The 16,278-nt window shown below is 35.2% G+C and overlaps 1 protein-coding gene across 2 annotated transcripts; it reads left to right on the forward strand.

Moving 5' to 3' along the window:
- Positions 1-1,768: 1,768 nt before the first annotated feature.
- LOC106665368 (BTB/POZ domain-containing protein KCTD3) lies at positions 1,769-15,349 on the forward strand. 2 transcript variants are annotated; one of them, XM_024226913.1, is made up of 13 exons: positions 1,769-2,053; positions 2,113-2,426; positions 5,631-5,843; positions 5,911-6,120; positions 6,189-6,282; positions 9,853-10,064; positions 10,133-10,336; positions 10,398-10,514; positions 11,893-12,032; positions 12,096-12,282; positions 14,203-14,299; positions 14,359-14,540; positions 14,923-15,349. In XM_024226913.1, the coding sequence occupies exons 1-13, from the start codon at positions 1,995-1,997 to the stop codon at positions 15,108-15,110; spliced, it is 2,217 nt and encodes a 738-aa protein (XP_024082681.1). In that variant the 5' UTR covers positions 1,769-1,994; the 3' UTR covers positions 15,111-15,349. The 2 variants fall into 2 exon arrangements, with proteins under 2 accessions (XP_024082681.1, XP_014247230.1); XM_014391744.2 differs by having other exon boundaries at positions 9,853-10,049.
- The last annotated feature ends 929 nt before the right edge of the window (positions 15,350-16,278 follow it).

Here is a 16,278-nt window from a genome sequence, read left to right on the forward strand (position 1 = left end):
GTCTGAGCCCACATCAGTCGCACTGCGTTTTCTGTTGCCCCATTGCCCATAGGCGAGTGTGGTGTTCCACTCTTGAGTTCAACTCCATTCCTCCTGAGGAACCTCCGGAACTCTTCAGAGTTCAAAAAAAAAAATAAAATTATCCGACACCAGGACTTCGGGCAGCCCGAATCAAGCGAATTCTTGGCGCAGCAGCTTTATTGTAATTGCAGCTCTCATAGATTTTGTTTCAAAGGCTTCTAACCATTTCACATAGCTGCCTACTTTTACTAAAAAATACCGCCCCACAAACGGTCTAAGGTAATCAATGTCACCCTCTGCCATGAAAATGAAAAATAAAAAAAGACGGACAGATAAAGTTTGTATTAGATTTTTTAATTAACATTTCAATATCGCATATTTCCTCCTCTTGCCTTAATTACATCTCGAATACACCTCGGCATACTTCTACCAGTCTGGACATGTCTCTTTGCTGGAGGTTAACCCATTTTTCACGAAGAGACCTTTCAAGATCGTGGAGTATATCAGGAAGTGATGGACGTGCTCGTATTCGTCTTTTGAGGTTATCCCATAAATGTTAGATGCGGTTCAAGTCTGGAGTACGGGCTGGCCAGGCTAAGACCCTGATGTTATGCTGTTGAAGGTACGTTTGTGCTATGCGAGCGACATGTGGACGGGCAGTATCGTGCATTAGAATAGGATTGTCGCTGGTTTCATCGAGGATAGGCAACGCACGTTGTTCCAAAATTTCATCCACATAGAGACTGGCCGTCAAATACCCTCCACGAACAACAACCAACTCTCGTACGACTCTCCATTGAAATTCCCGCCCACACCATCACTAAACTACGTTGAAAAGATTGGCCCTGGGAAAAATTACAAGCTTCGTACTTTTCACTTCGCCTTCTCCACACTCTTTCACGCCCATTTTTTGATCGTAGAGTAAATCTACACTCATATGTAAAAAGTACAGCCCAAAGACCAAGAGCAAATATGAGCCGGGCAACTCGGTGTGTTCTGGTCAATACTGGTCCTCTTACGGGTCGAAAAGCCATCAGTCCATACAGATTTAATCTTCTTCGAGCAATGCGTTCAGAAATTTGGACACCTCGAACTTCCTGGAGCTGATGAATCGCTTGAAAAACAGTAAGGTGCCGGTTTCGCAAAATACTCAAAGTCAAAAAACGGTATCCTACGGTTCTGTTACATTAGGACGTCCAGAACTGGGCCTTCTATAGGACCCAGTTTCTTGAAAACGTCCAACGGCGACTCGCAGTGTTTCGTAGGGAACTGATAGGCAAAATAGCCGCATACCTGATGGAACGTCCATCATCAATAAGTGACACACCACGCGCAACATCATCAGCACTAAGTGGCATTTTTAAGTTTAAAAATTGAAATTAAGAAAGCAAAGATGAAAACTAAACAGTTTATTGCTTCAGAATTCAAATGAGACTGAATAAACATTTTAAATTCTGTAACAAATAAATATTGAAAAATCCTATATCCTTGTTTAGGATTAAGGATTAAATGCATTTACCTCTAATTGATATTCCCAATTTAAAACATAGCATAAGCAAATATGTATTGACAAAAACAATGAGACAAATTAAGGGCAGAATTTTCTTTTATAGAGAAAATGAAAAAAAAAATTAATTGGTTGGAATTTTTTGCCTTTATTATCAAGTATCGACTGTAATAGCAGTAGTAAGGAGAAACGTATCGATGTTGTACTTGTATCGGAATCGAAACGTTCCTATCTCTGTTGTCAATTTGTCAGTTTCTGTCCGACCTCTGATGACTGATGATCCGTCACCCCCGACTTGGAAGCTCGGTGGGCCGTTTTCGTCTCGCGAGTTTGTTTATCGCATGATGTACCGTCGCCGGCGGACATAAGCCCCTTCCGGATGGGGCGGTAGCGAGGAATACGTCTAATACAATTTCCCCGATTTTATTATGTTTAGTTTTTCTATTTAAAACGGATATCGTGTAGCATGAACCCATATCCGACCAATCAGGGCGATATCGTACATCTGAACGTCGGTGGAACTCGGTACGTTTCAAACAGCAAACCAACCGGCTTTTTTTTACTTATAAACTTTGGTTTTACAGCTTTTCCACCTCGATGCAGACCCTCCTCTGCATACCGGACACCTTCTTCACCGCCCTGCTCAGTGGACGTATTTCCAGCTTGAAGGACGAAAAGGGGGCCACCTTCATCGATAGAGACCCTAAATTGTTTTCGACTATTTTAAACTATTTGAGGACGAAAGAAGTCGACCTTTCCAATTGTGATATTTGCTTTTTAAGACACGAAGCCGAATATTATGGCATTACACCTCTTGTTAAAAGGTTGGCCCTCTGTGAAGATCTGTATCAGTCTTCCTGCGGGGATGTCCTCTTCTATGGCCTCTTTCAACCTCCTAGTAAGTCTCGATATAATTATAATTTAAATGTTACTATACTTTCTAAAGATCAGGTCATCCTGGTTCACCAATTATTGTATCAACAATTCACCAGTGTCTTCAGACCAACCGTGTCTGATTATAAAACCAACGAGAATAGATAGTCTAAGATGGTTATGGACTAAGCTTTGTGATTCGGACCAATCTCTGAAGGTAGCAAAATATTAAATTGCATGTGCAGATTAAATCGATGAGTAAAAAGACCCCTTTTATTTTGCCTTCCACCGTCATAGCTACCCTTCTGTGCTAGCCAACCCAGGGCCAGGGCAATACAGACCATCTCCCCACGGCCATTCTGACAATAGGGCGATATTATCCAGGGACAGAAGAAGGGAAACAGTTTTATTTTTTTATTTTTTTTTTTTTTATTTAAAAATCATACCAACATTTTTTTAATTATTACCCGGTTTTCCACTCCAACTCGGAAAAGCACATAACTATTGTGGATAATGTGAAGCAACACAACTTGGGCAGACAAGCCGTCAACAGGGCAATTGTCTCAATCTAAAATACAGAAATGAAAAAACTTTAATCTTTTTTGTTTAATAAAAAAAATTATATCTCACCCCTATCACACAAAATTTTAGGGCATCATGATTTGATAATCATGATGTCTTATCCTTTCCTGCCATACCTTAGGGAAACCCTATACCGGATATTGAAAAAGGAGCTTAAAATCAGTAGATTTTACTTTAATGTCCTTCCTATTCCTCAGTGCTATGGCCGGATGGAATTGAGGCAAAACTTTGTTTAATATTTAATTTAACTTACTAATTGGAATTTAAATGGTTCTCTTGTTGTTTTCCCTCTTGATTTATACAATTTTAACATACAGAAAACATAAATTTAACATACATATACAATAAATCATTTCAAAAAATTAATAAATATTGAATATTAACATATTAAATAAATAAAAATTAAAATAAACAGAAAAGAATATATTTAACAATTTATATATTAATTTGGGGTCAAACAATTTAACACTAACTTGAAACCCAAAGTCTACAGTTAAGAGTACTTATAGAGAAGGTGCCCAAATTGCAATGTCCAGATTATGCTGTTATTAATGTTGTGTGATGCAAAGCTGCTTTTGGGGTAAGATCATCGTGATCTGCCTATTCTTGTAAGCTTTAAGTGCAAATGCTTTTTTCAGCATTTCACCATCTTCTTCAGAATAACCACTGAAAATTACAAAATGGTGAATCGCATGCACAAGCAAAATCACCAAGAATAGGCAGAGCAGGATGAGTGGAGACGAATTGTTAATGAAAAGAGGCTAAACATGTGCCAGTACCAGTTATGCAAAGAGTGTATATCGCCAATCTTTTGCCGTGCAATCCATAAGGAATAAAATCAGGGAACCGTGGTAGCCAAGTGGTTAGCGTGTCAGACTCTCATAGACCCTACGATCATAGACTCAATTCCCACTCTTGCCCCTGGAATTTTCTTTCACTCTTCTCCTCCCCTCAACAGCATCATCATGAGTGTTCTCTGGCTATGGAAAGTCTGGCCATTAAAAACTCACACTGGTCTGCCTATTCGTGTGATCTTTGTAGTCAAACGTTTTTTCAGCATTTTACAATTTTTCTAAAAAAAATTTGAATATAGCAAAATGCTGAAAATACACTTAAGACAAATCAGCAAGGATATGGGGGAGACTAGGTCAATCAGAGATGATGAATGAAAAGGGGCTTGAATCTTGATAACTAAGCATGAAATCAATTGCACAAACTGCATAATGGTGATGCTGCCATTGGCAATACACCACTACAGCTAAAGAATACTCATAAACTAATTATTTCCAACCTGGCAATATTTTTGGAATGAAAATGATAGAATAATTCAAACCAAATAGGCAAAAGTTGCAATCGTTCATCCCTTATGTTTCAAAAACTCATGGTGAAAAGTCCAACCGTTTGGAAATTCCTGGGATTTAAATACATCATTTCAATGTAATTAAAAACTCTGTAATATATTTTTGTATATACTTAAAATAGATACTTTGTTTTACCCATGTAACTCATTTTAAGAACACAAATATTGAAAAGAGTAACTGAAATTGAAATTTGTCACACTTCACTACCAATTTATTAGTTTAAATTTTCTTATCAATGATTTCAAGTTCAATGATTAATGATGAATAATAATAATTCTAACAATGCGATTATTTGCTGATTACAATTGGGCTACTGGTTTCTTTGTTATCTTTTGAAATAAATACTTAGACCCTAGAATTAGATAACTGATAGGTTAAACGTTAATCAGATCTGGTATTTTCTTAGGAGCTTGGGTTGATTGGTTCGAAGTGATGCGAATCTACAGTTTCTGCACCCTTGAGTATAGTCTTGCAAGGTCTGTGTTGACACTCTCGTTATATGCTGAACTGGGATGCCCTGCCTACTGACCGCAATATGTGAAAAGGCCAATCGATGCAATGAAAAAATATCGGGCTATATGACGTAAAAAGCTTGAATTTCTTAGATTATTATCATGCACTATTATGTTATGGACACTTTATATCTACGCCAAATAATATGTATGTGTTCTATAAGCAGAAGAAAGGTCAAAAAGTTTCATACAGCTCAATAGAGAGAGGCCCGCTCAATGAAAAATAGGCTCTTTGTTATGCTTAGTAGAGGGAAGAAATCTTCAATCTATTTTATAAATATTACAAGGACATACCCACTTTTACCTTTTTTTAGAACTTTTCTTATTGAAATCTACTTTGCAAAATTGAAAATGTGGTATCGAACCCAAGGCAAGCAACAACCCAAGAACATGTCATATTTTTAATAAAAACATTTATTAGTTGGTAACAAAAGTCAGGTCCATTTCCCTTCCTTATTTCCCTCATGTCATTGCACATGATTTAAATTTTCTATACAAACTGTTCCCTTGTTTTGATGAATGTGCTGTACACTGCAGTATTCAGAGTTCCCCATATGTAAAAATCTAATGTGGTCAAATCAGGGCTCCTCATTGGCCAAGCCATGAGAAGAATGTATCTAATTTTTGTTGTCAAGAGCTTTATAATTTAAGTTAAAATCAGAAAAAAAAGTTAATATTAAAATATGTTTTTTGTATTAAGAAATAAGGAAATAATGCTTATCATTGGATTTGTACAATTAAACTTGGCAGTGGTCACAAAAAATGAACTTTCAGGTGCTCCAGTTCCAGAGCCAAAAACAAATAGTACAACTCCAAATACAAGCACAACAGCTACTGCTACTACTGCAGCCGCTGCTGCTACTACTACCACTACTAACACAACTGCAGCAACAGTCACAACTACTTCTGCTTCAAAGGAGGCATCTGGTACAAATGCCCCTAGACAAGCAGAGACTAGTATGAGCAGCAGTGGGAACAATTCTGGGGGTAATATTTCATTTTATCTCTTCTTCTTTTTTTTAATATGTTAACACACTTTTTTTTCATATTACAGGGATGTTCAACATTAATAGTCCTCATACATACAGAGCTCATTCTAGAAATTCATCATGGGATATGAAAATTGGTTCAAGGAGTAGTTCAGATCTAAGAACTATACCGAGACCAGGACATTCAAGGACTGCTTCTCTCGATCTCAGACATGGCACTGACATATCGAAGGCTTTCAATAATGATCTAGCTATGATTTTTGGAAATAATATGGGTAAGTTGTTTTGACTTTTGAACTTCTTTTACCTTCCATTTCTACTGTAATGACTTAAATTATTGTAGTTACTAACTGGATGGATCCTTTGAGAGTGCAAATCATCAAAGCTCACCATCATTGGATCGTCGTTGCATATGCTCATTTTATCGTCTGTTTCAGGTATTTTGATATCAATTCCTTAAGTTATGCATGAAATTTTATTTTTAAAGAATTTATGATTTTATTACTTAACCAATTTTTAAATTGTATCGAAATGAAACAAAATCCATTAATGTTATTCACACATGAAAGGTGAAAGGTAGACATCGTAATTCAGTAAATTTGACTTAACGCACTCAACCACAAAAAAATGAGTTACACATCTTTTAGGTTTTACCATATTAATTTATGTTTTTGGTTGATAGAAATGTTAACCAAGTGTAAAATTGCAACTAGTAGGAAAAATTGACTTACAACACTTTGTGAGGGGGGGTTTGTTGTTGGCTGATTGGTGACTTTTTTTTATTATTAACTGGGCTTCTTACCAAGTTATTATTTATTTCCAAAATTTTGAATTGTTGTGTTTCTATTTAGTAGGTTGAATTTGTGTTTGGAGAGGAAAAAAGCCTTTCCTCACAATGTTTTACAATGTAGGCTTCTTTTCAATAAATTTCATGCTCAAGATTCATGTCAAGAATCATTACAAACCAACAGCTGTTAGGCCTCGTGTCCATTGGGAGAAGACCTGTAAAAAGTCCAAATAGTCATGAAAACAGGCTAACGATCCAAATACGTGTCAATGAGTCAGCCTTTGTACAATGGGACCGTCTTGTTCATCGAAAATAATGTGTAAGTCACGAAAATGATTGGATCCAAGGGAACAAGTCTTACTAATCCACGATGTACTGTGAAATATTAATTCTTCTCTTTCAGAAGATATTTATGGGACTAGAGACAAATTGTTTCACATTCTGTTTGCAGCATAGATTAATCTTTATATCTATGCATAAAAATGTCAAACTGTTTATTGAACAATTGTTTACAAAATAATTTTTTAATGTTTTTATTATTTATTATATTTATAATATATTTTTTTTAATTTAAAGGATTTTCAAGGAAAAAGATTCTAGAATCAAGACTGAAATTATCAGTCCTTTTTTAAAAAGATGGTTCCTACTCACATTAAAATTTAATGTGAGTAGGAACCATCTTTTTAAAAAAGGATTAAACATCACACTCATTCCATCATTCATAATTTCTAGAAATTATCAGTTTCTTATGAGCTTATATTCATGAGTTCATCAATGAAAGGAAGTTGGATATATGCACTAAGATAATGGGTGTTAAAAGTAAAGCAATTCCTGCAATACAGAAGGGCTTAACATCCCACTACCGGCGGTTGGGTGTTGCGAACAAGGTGTCAAACTATTTTACAATTAATTAAGGTTTTAAGTTGAGATAAAAAAGTCAGTGTCACGAGCGGGATTCGAACCCACGACCTTCGGCTTGATATGCCGCTACTCTATCACTTGAGCTATCGTGACCTCGATCCACTCGGACACCAACTTCCCATCTCAACCGCACCTTTTGAATTTTCCCTCCTTTTTGCCAGTTTTCAAATGTGTAATCTATTTGATTCTCGGCGACAAGTGAAATGGCCATGGAGAGCTTTAGTGAAGTATACTTCATTTTAATTCATTAAGTTCACTATTTTACAATGCTTCTTTCATACTATTTTCAATTAAAAAGCCATAGGCTGGTCCGGGATTCGAACCCAGAACCACTAGCGTGGCGAAGTCAGACATCCTAACCACTCGGCCACCATGGCCCACTAGTTGATGGGTGTATTAATGGATGAATTACACCAGTGTATATAGTAAATGATAGAAAATAGGAAACTTTTTGTTACCTATTAATTTCTCTTTAAATTTTATTTTACCCATTTTCAACACTTTATGGATAAAAGAAAAATAAAGATTGCGCAATTTTGCTATTAACTTATCATATTGTAACAACCAGCTGCTTTAGGTAAAATTGTCTCTCAAAATTGCTGTTTTTTCCAACATAGATACTTTTTTTCCATAAATCTAACTAAATGTCTTCCATTATATGATATAGCAGAAAGACTACACAGATATTGCTAGAAAGAAGAAGAAACGGACCTAAGCCGGTTGAGATTGAGGAGGATGATAATTGGCCTAGAAAGTTTACTCAGGTTGCCTATCCTTTTGCAGCAGACCAAATTCCCAAAAATGTAGTTCCATCAAACAATGGATTAAGTACAAGTTCTCGCTTCAATAACGTTGTTTTCAAAGGACTACTAACTTGACGCTGCAGACTCCAAAGGCGTATAGACTCGGACCAACATAAAGAGTGTGCAGATATTGCTAGGAAGAAGAAATGGGCCTAAGTAGGATGAGATTGAGGAGGCCCATTATCATTGGCCAAGAAAGTTAATTCAGGTCACCTACCGGTCTTGAACCCTTATGCAGCACACCAACTTATCCAAAATGTAGATCTACCAGGATTATTTAACCACTTTTTCTGTCGTCTCAGTGTAAGACAAAGCAACATAGGTGATTCTAAAGCAGTGAATTCAATTCAATTTCAGAAAAGATATCTGCGATAACCTCGTCCGAAATGAACCAAAAATAACCAGTATAAAATTCAGACAAATACTGCAGCAATGGATGAGGAACATGCATACCATTTAATGCATAGATGGAAATTGCAGCTTTCTGCTTCCAGTGGATGCAAGGCCTTATGCAACAGCTCTACACTCTATCCATTCCATTGATAGAAAATTAAGCATCAAGGATTTTTGAAAAAAAAAATTTTCATTTCATTTGCAACTATAAAAGCTTGAAACTAAAAAACTAATAATAAAAAAAGCAATATTCCACTGTCAAGCTGTGCAGAAAATTTATTGCTGCATTAAATGTTTTTATGTGATTTTTATGATTCGAAACCTGTCTTCTATGTTGTTCTAATTTAATTTTTTTGTGGTTGAGTGTATTTCTAAAAGAAAAGTGCTTATGATTGTACATATTTTAAAATGTTCAGGAGCATTTTAGAGAAACTGCTGATATTTACCTCTAATGCTGATTATTCTTGCATTTTCACAGTTTCTTGTCTACAAGTTGTATCATACTCAATATGGAGATTGAAGAACATGGCTAGAATATTTTCTCTTTCAAACATGTTAGCTGAAAGTCACTTTCAAATGTGAGGATGATTTTTCTGTTGATGGGTTCTTCTCACGTCCAGACATCATGTCTCCTGATGCTTTTTAACTACTTTTCATGAGGTTGGGGCACATTTCAACCCTCTGGAAATATTTAGCTTGAGGAGGGGCAACTTAGGCTTTACCTGCAAATGTTAGGAGTATATTTATTTGACTTTATGCACAGCGCTGCTTTCTATGCCACTAGACATTCTTTTTATTTTTAATTAATTAATTTTTATTTTAATAAGTATATAGGCAGATTTAAAGTTTCATAACTTATACAAATTGTTTGTGCAGTATAACACATTAGAATATTAGCAGATAGCAAGATTCTTGTTGAAGCCAGGAGAGAAATATTTATGCTATGAATGGATGTCTGCAAGATAACTTACATTGGCAACTTTTGTCAATCCTAGAAAGTCTTTATCCTTATATGTGGGAATTTCATCCTATTGGAAATAAAAAAAAATTGATATTCTGTTTTGTTTTAAACAGGCTATATAAAATTATTTTTCCTGTTATAGTTTAAGAGATTCGACTGGATGGCAACACATGTTTACATCTCCTCATATTGAAAGCTGTATAGAACGTGTTGCAGTGAATAGCAAATGGTTGTTGATTCGAGGCGGTATATTTTCACCATCTAAAATGGTTGCAATCTCATATGCTGGGACGGTAAGACTTTGGAGTATAAAAGAACAAGGATCTCTTATCAACGTAGGTAAGCATAAAAAAAGTAAATATTAAGTGTAGCTTTGAAACCAACATGTTTGTTAAATCCATTTTTTGTTCATTTTTTCACAGGGACGTTCAATTTAGGAGTTAGAGTAGAGTATTTATTTTTTACTGAAAGTCAATTAGTGGCATTGTCATCTACTGGAAAGATTGGCATTTGGCATTCTATGACTCAGCACTGGCAAATCCAAGATGTGATGCCAATTTCTTCTTTTGACACAGCAGGATCCTTTTTACTATTAGGATGCAATAATGGTTCCATTTATTATATAGGTAAGATTTTACTTTTTTTCATTTATATTTTTTAGATTGCTTAATGTTTTTTTGCTTGTAGACATGCAGAAATTTCCTCTCCGAATGAAAGATAATGATCTTTTAGTAACAGAACTGTACAGGGACCCATCTCACGACCCTATAACAGCAATCTCAGTTTATCTGACACCAAAAACAAGTAAGAAAAATAAAACAGTATGTACTATATTGCTCTCCTCAATCCGAACTTAGGTACTCTGAACATTTCAGTAGTCCAGACTGGAAAAAAATTTAAAAAGTCAGCATTTTAAAAGAAACAAATGAAAGATTATTGGGGGGAGAGAAAGAGAGTGAATGGGGGGGGGGAGTGTGAGAGAAAAAGGGGGATAGTGAGTGAATGGGAGAGTATAAAAGAAGAGAAAGAGAAGAAAAAAGAGAGAGCATAAAATAAGAGATTGGTTGATTGATTAATTTCCATTTTATTTATACATACATCACTCAAGATTTGGTCTCCAGGACCACTCTTACATCTAAAGTGGTAGATTTCAATTACTACTTAATCCTAACCAAACAATTCTTTTTCATACATCATTAATAAACAAAAACGATGTATATATGATTAACTTGACAAAAAATTTTTTAAAAAAGTTAGAGAGAGAGAGAGGGAGAGAGAGTGAGTAAGTGAGTGAGAGGAGGAGGAGCATAAAACAAAATGAGAGGGGGAAAGTGGGAGACAGACAGCATAAAAAAGGGAGAGAGGGAGAGAACAGAAAAGAGGAGAGAGGGCGAGGGGTGATGTAGGGGGAGAGCATACAAGAAGAGAGAGATTTAGAAAGAGAAAGTGAGAATAAGATAGAGTGAGGGAAGGAGAGGGAGATAAAGGGAGAGAGCATAAAACAAGCAAAAGAGAAAGAGAATAGAAAAGAAGAGGGGGGGTTTATAGGAGGAGAGCATAAACGAAGAGAAAGAGAGAATGTAAAAGAAGAGAGAGATGGAGAAAGAGAAACTGAGAGGAAGATAGTGAGATAGGGGGGCACAAAACAAGAGAGAGAGAGAGAGAGAGAGAGAGCATAAAAGAAGAGAGAGATAGAACAGAAAAGAAGAGAGGGAGATATAGGAAGAGAAAACAAGAGAGGGATAAATAGGGGGAGAGCATAAAAAAGAGAAAGGGAGAGTATAAGAGAAGAGAGAGTGAATTAGAAAGAGAGAAGAATGAGTTTAAGTGAGTGAGAGAGAGAGTGTAAGTAAACGAATGAGATTGATAGAGTGTGTGTGATTGATTAAGTGAAGGAGACTGAGAGAGAGTAAAGAAAGTGAGAGTAAGGAAGAGAGTTATTTATTGTTTAATTGAGTGAGGTAGAGAGAGAGAGAGAGAGAGAGAGAGAGAGTAGGTGTGTGAGTAAGAGAGTGGGAGAGAAATGAATTTGAACTATTGAGTGTAACTCTTGGCACTAAAAAGTAATTTTTGCTCATCTTTATTGAAACCGAAGTCTTCCAATGTGTCATTGTTTTCTCCATATTTATTTTTATAGATTTTTTTAATAAATTTTTATTTGCAACATGTTTCATGTTTTTAGGCCTTTGTGGGAACTGGGTCGAAATTGCATATGGGACAAGTTCTGGTATTGTGAGAGTCATTGTACAACACCCAGAAACAGTAGGTCATTCTCCCCAACTGTTTCAAACTTTTACTGTACATCAGAGCCCTGTGACAAAGGTGTATAAATTACTTATAAAATATATATTCATAACCTTAATTAAAAAATATTTATTTTTTAAGGTAACTCTCTCTGAAAAATTCCTTGTCTCGGTATGCTCTGAGTACAACCATGTTCGTACTTGGAGTGTTACAAGGTTTAGAGGTATGCTGTCAACTCAACCGGGATCGACACCTGTAGCTTCTTTTAAGATTTTATCCCTTGAAGAAATCGAACCCAATATGGGATACACAGTTGGAAATGATTTTGGTAGGTGGTGTTATCAACAAATTGTGTATTGTGGATCTTCAATGATGATCTATATTACACCCGATAATTTTATTTACATATAATAGCAAGATGTTTGTAGTTTAAAATTACGGCCAGTGATTATCAATATGTTGGTTTAAATTGTTTTGTGCCTAGAATCTATTAATCTTCTTACCAAGTACATTTCGCCATACATTTAAACATTTGTTGGCTTATTGTTAAATGGCAAAATGACATATTCAGTTCAGGTTAGAAATGTTGAATGGTGGAGTGAGTGTGTTGTTCAATCTTTTTAAAAAGATAGTTCCTACTCACAGTAAGTTGTTTTGCAACGATCCGGATTTCGAGCTTTTAGCTCATCGTCATATATGGGGGTATCGGCGGTATCACTTTTCAATTGTCGAGAGATGTGGTTGTAGAACTACTTCAACCTGATGATGAGCTATAAGCTCGAAATCTTGATCGTTGAAAACGACTTACTGTGAGTAGGAACTATCTTTTTAAAAACATTCAGTTAGATAGGATAGGAGATAGGAGTCTGCCTCTTTCTGACCACTATTGGTCTTTTGTGACCTTAAGGGTTTTTATCAGATTGTAAAACTTTGTTAATACATACTTAAAGCACCATGAGGCCCCCTACACATACCTCACCCTCATGCAAAAATGAGATTTTTGTTTTTTTTTAGTATCCTTAGAGTATAAATGGACAAAAGCATTGATGTTTTCTTGTTTCCTTACCAACAAATGTACCAATTTTTCTCTTGGTACGCTGTAGTAATTCAACATTTTGTCTTGAGCAAAATTTATATCCCAACTTAAATTAATAAAAAGTGTGTGGTGATTAGTGGCTGTTAGTCTATGATTATTTTGAAATCGTGAGATGCGGTCTGGTGTGACATAGGTTTCAGAAAAACGTTTTCTTTATTTCATTTCGATCTTTATTGATATCATGTCTGCAAGTATCGGGTCTAGGTTGCTACTCATGGCTATGCCAAATAGTTGTTTGTAAAATTGATTGTTGTATGTAAAATATCCGTTAATAAAGCAATGTTATGAACGTGTTTTTTGATAGACTTGTGTGTGGTGTTATGTTGGGCCATTTATCTTTAATAATGTTCAATGTTGTGTCCATTGGAATATTGGTGAACAATGATGAGACATCTAGAGATATGAGAGAGTAGTGTGAGGGGATGTGAATATTATTAATTTTGTTAATGAAATGAAATGAATCTTAACTTTAAAATAGCTTTCAAAAACTATAAAACAATTAACACACATTTTCCAAAATTAAAGATCCCACACCAATAACAAATAAATCTGATGTAATCTACAAAATCAATTGTTTAAACTGTCCGGCAACTTACATCGGTCTTACATCCCAATATCTGGATAAGAGAGTAAAACAACATATCTATGATTGCAAAAAACCCAAGCAAAATCCTACAGCACTTGCTACCCACCATTTTGAACACAAACACAATTTTGACTTCAACAATCCAAAAATATTACACACAGAACAAAACAAACGTAAACGTAACTTTTTAGAAATGGTTTACATCAACAGAGATAAACACAGCATCAATTACAGAACAGACACATGTAAATTCAGTCGCAGCTACGCCAATATCATTAATCAAATTCAATATCGATAACATACATGTATCATCACATCATACAAAACATATAATATAACATATAAAACATTCATCACATTCCACACATCAAACATTTTTACATAGTCTAATTTTTCAACAATTTAGCTTTCCTTTTCCTAATTATCCCGTCTATATAATTTGGCCGAACCATTACCAACGTTTTTTTCCCACCGTCGGCTCTTTTCACCTCAAAGAAGCCGACTCCTAAATCTCCGGCATAAATTTAAAAGTATTTATTTATAAAAGATAAACTCTCCTCCACCAGGTCCATTTGGAGAACAAGATGATGAGCAGGTGTTTGTACAAAAAGTCGTTCCAGAAACGTCAGAGTTATTTATTAGATTGGCTTCAAATGGCAAAAGGTAATTTATATTCCAATTCCCATGCATTCAATATTTACGTATTTTGAAACATTTTCTAGAGTGTGTGTGATTCGGGCTGTGGATGGAACAACAATAACTTCCTTCTGTGTACATGAATGTGAGGGTTCCAGTCGTATGGGATCTAGGCCAAGAAGATTTTTATTTACTGGACATAGTAACGGAACTTTACAAATGTGGGATTTAACGACTGCTCTTGAATTGTCCAAGAAAGGAGCACCAGGTAATTATATTAAAGCAAAGCATTTCAATCGTATCAAACTTGTCACTATTGGATTGGAGTAATTCATCTTGAAAATCCAATAGCATGTTCCATACAATAAAATATTAAATTTGTGATTGTTCACAGTTGTTGGAGAAGGAGAGCAAGAGAATGAGTGTAAGAAAGAAAAAGAAAGGAGAGAGAATGTGTGTGTGTTTGTGTGTGAGAGTGAGATATTTAGAGAGTAAATGAGGGAGAGTGTGTGAAAGAAAGAGAGAGAGTTTGTGAGTCAATGAGTGAAGCAATTTTACAAACAATAAAATATTAAATCTTTGATTTTCGGCATTTCTATTGGTACAATAATAAACTTTTTTTTTTTATTTTTATTTATTTTATTATGTAGCAATGCAGACAAATGGTGGGCCAACGGCGAAAGAACTCCTCCGAATTTTAGATCAATGTGATTTGAGCAACAGCCACTGTTCGACGCCCTGTATTTCACCGTCCCCATCCCTCATCGGTGGTCCGTCTAGGATAAAAGCTTCAAATGTTGCATTTTTAAATCAAATGGAAACATTTCAAAATCAATAACTTAAAAACTGTGAGATTCAAATGAAGCATTATCTTGTATAATATTATCGTATTTTTTTCATTTACATTATTTTTTTATACTAAAAGATGTATTGATTACATTTTTATTTATATACACATATATATTTATATTTACTCAATTCTTGCCAAAAAAAAAATACTGTAATCATAAAGTGACTATAAACAATACTTCTATGTGAATCATCTCATCGAGAAAACAATTATAAAGATGTTATTAATTTGCGTAATTTCTTTTGAACCATCCCCATCTCACATGTTTAGATATTTGAGTAGTGTATTAAAGACAAAATTAAAGAATATTTATAATAAACTACAATATTGAGGATTTGTATTCAAAACTTGTTTCTCTTAATGTTAGATATAGTTATTCAGATATCGTGAGATGCGGTCGGGTATACCTGACCGCATCTCACGATATCTGAATAACTATCGATTAACGGTCACTAATCTCTACACACGTTGGATATAGTATGCCAATTTTGGGCATGTCTTTTTCAGTTTCTGGGTCCAAACCGACTCATATCCTCATTCTCTTTACATTCTTACCTATTTACAAGCCGTTAACTCAGTTAGAGTGGTGGAGTACTTCATATTCCGCCATTGGCCCTCTCACACACCACATTCATGCTAATAAATACATTCTTCCTCAATATACACTAAGAAACACAAGATTATATATCTGTAAAGTATTACATGCAATAAAACAGCTCTAAAAAATCGGAACCAGGGACCCAGCTTCTTTGGTCAAGCACAATTCTTGTTATGGAGCCAAGGACCCTTCAATTAAGCTCTTGATTCTTCAATTAAACTCAACAAGCAACCTTTCTCTACAAGACATACTCATATGTGCGCTTTGCCACAAAAATAAGTGTTCATGAGTCATCCTCACATGGCCAATCCTTAGTCAGGTCTGACTCTTCTATGAGTCAGATCCTTAAGTCACCTGTGGATAGTGCTCTTAACCTTGGCCACCTTAACTTACCATATTCTTTATTATTTGTTTAGTTAGCAGCTTTTGCTTTTGCAACTCAATGTATCTTTCGAACAAATGCACAATGAGATGAAATAAACATAAACTTGGGGATTTATGACCAGCATGAATCTCCCATATTTTTCCTGGAATTTCAAATATGAAAATTACAAAAGA

The sequence above is a fragment of the Cimex lectularius genome, unplaced genomic scaffold (assembly GCF_000648675.2).
Source record: "Cimex lectularius strain Harlan isolate CLEC.00 unplaced genomic scaffold, Clec_2.1 scaffold9, whole genome shotgun sequence".
Taxonomy (NCBI): domain Eukaryota; kingdom Metazoa; phylum Arthropoda; class Insecta; order Hemiptera; family Cimicidae; genus Cimex; species Cimex lectularius.

Excerpts from the sequence above, each read along its gene's own strand:
- LOC106665368 (XM_024226913.1), top strand. The coding sequence starts at position 1,995 with ATGAACCCATATCCGACCAATCAGGGCGATATCGTACATCTGAACGTC. Across the intron at positions 12,033-12,095 it reads ATCAGAGCCCTGTGACAAAG|GTAACTCTCTCTGAAAAATT; the intron begins GTGTATAAATTA and ends TTATTTTTTAAG. Across the intron at positions 14,300-14,358 it reads TTGGCTTCAAATGGCAAAAG|AGTGTGTGTGATTCGGGCTG; the intron begins GTAATTTATATT and ends AACATTTTCTAG.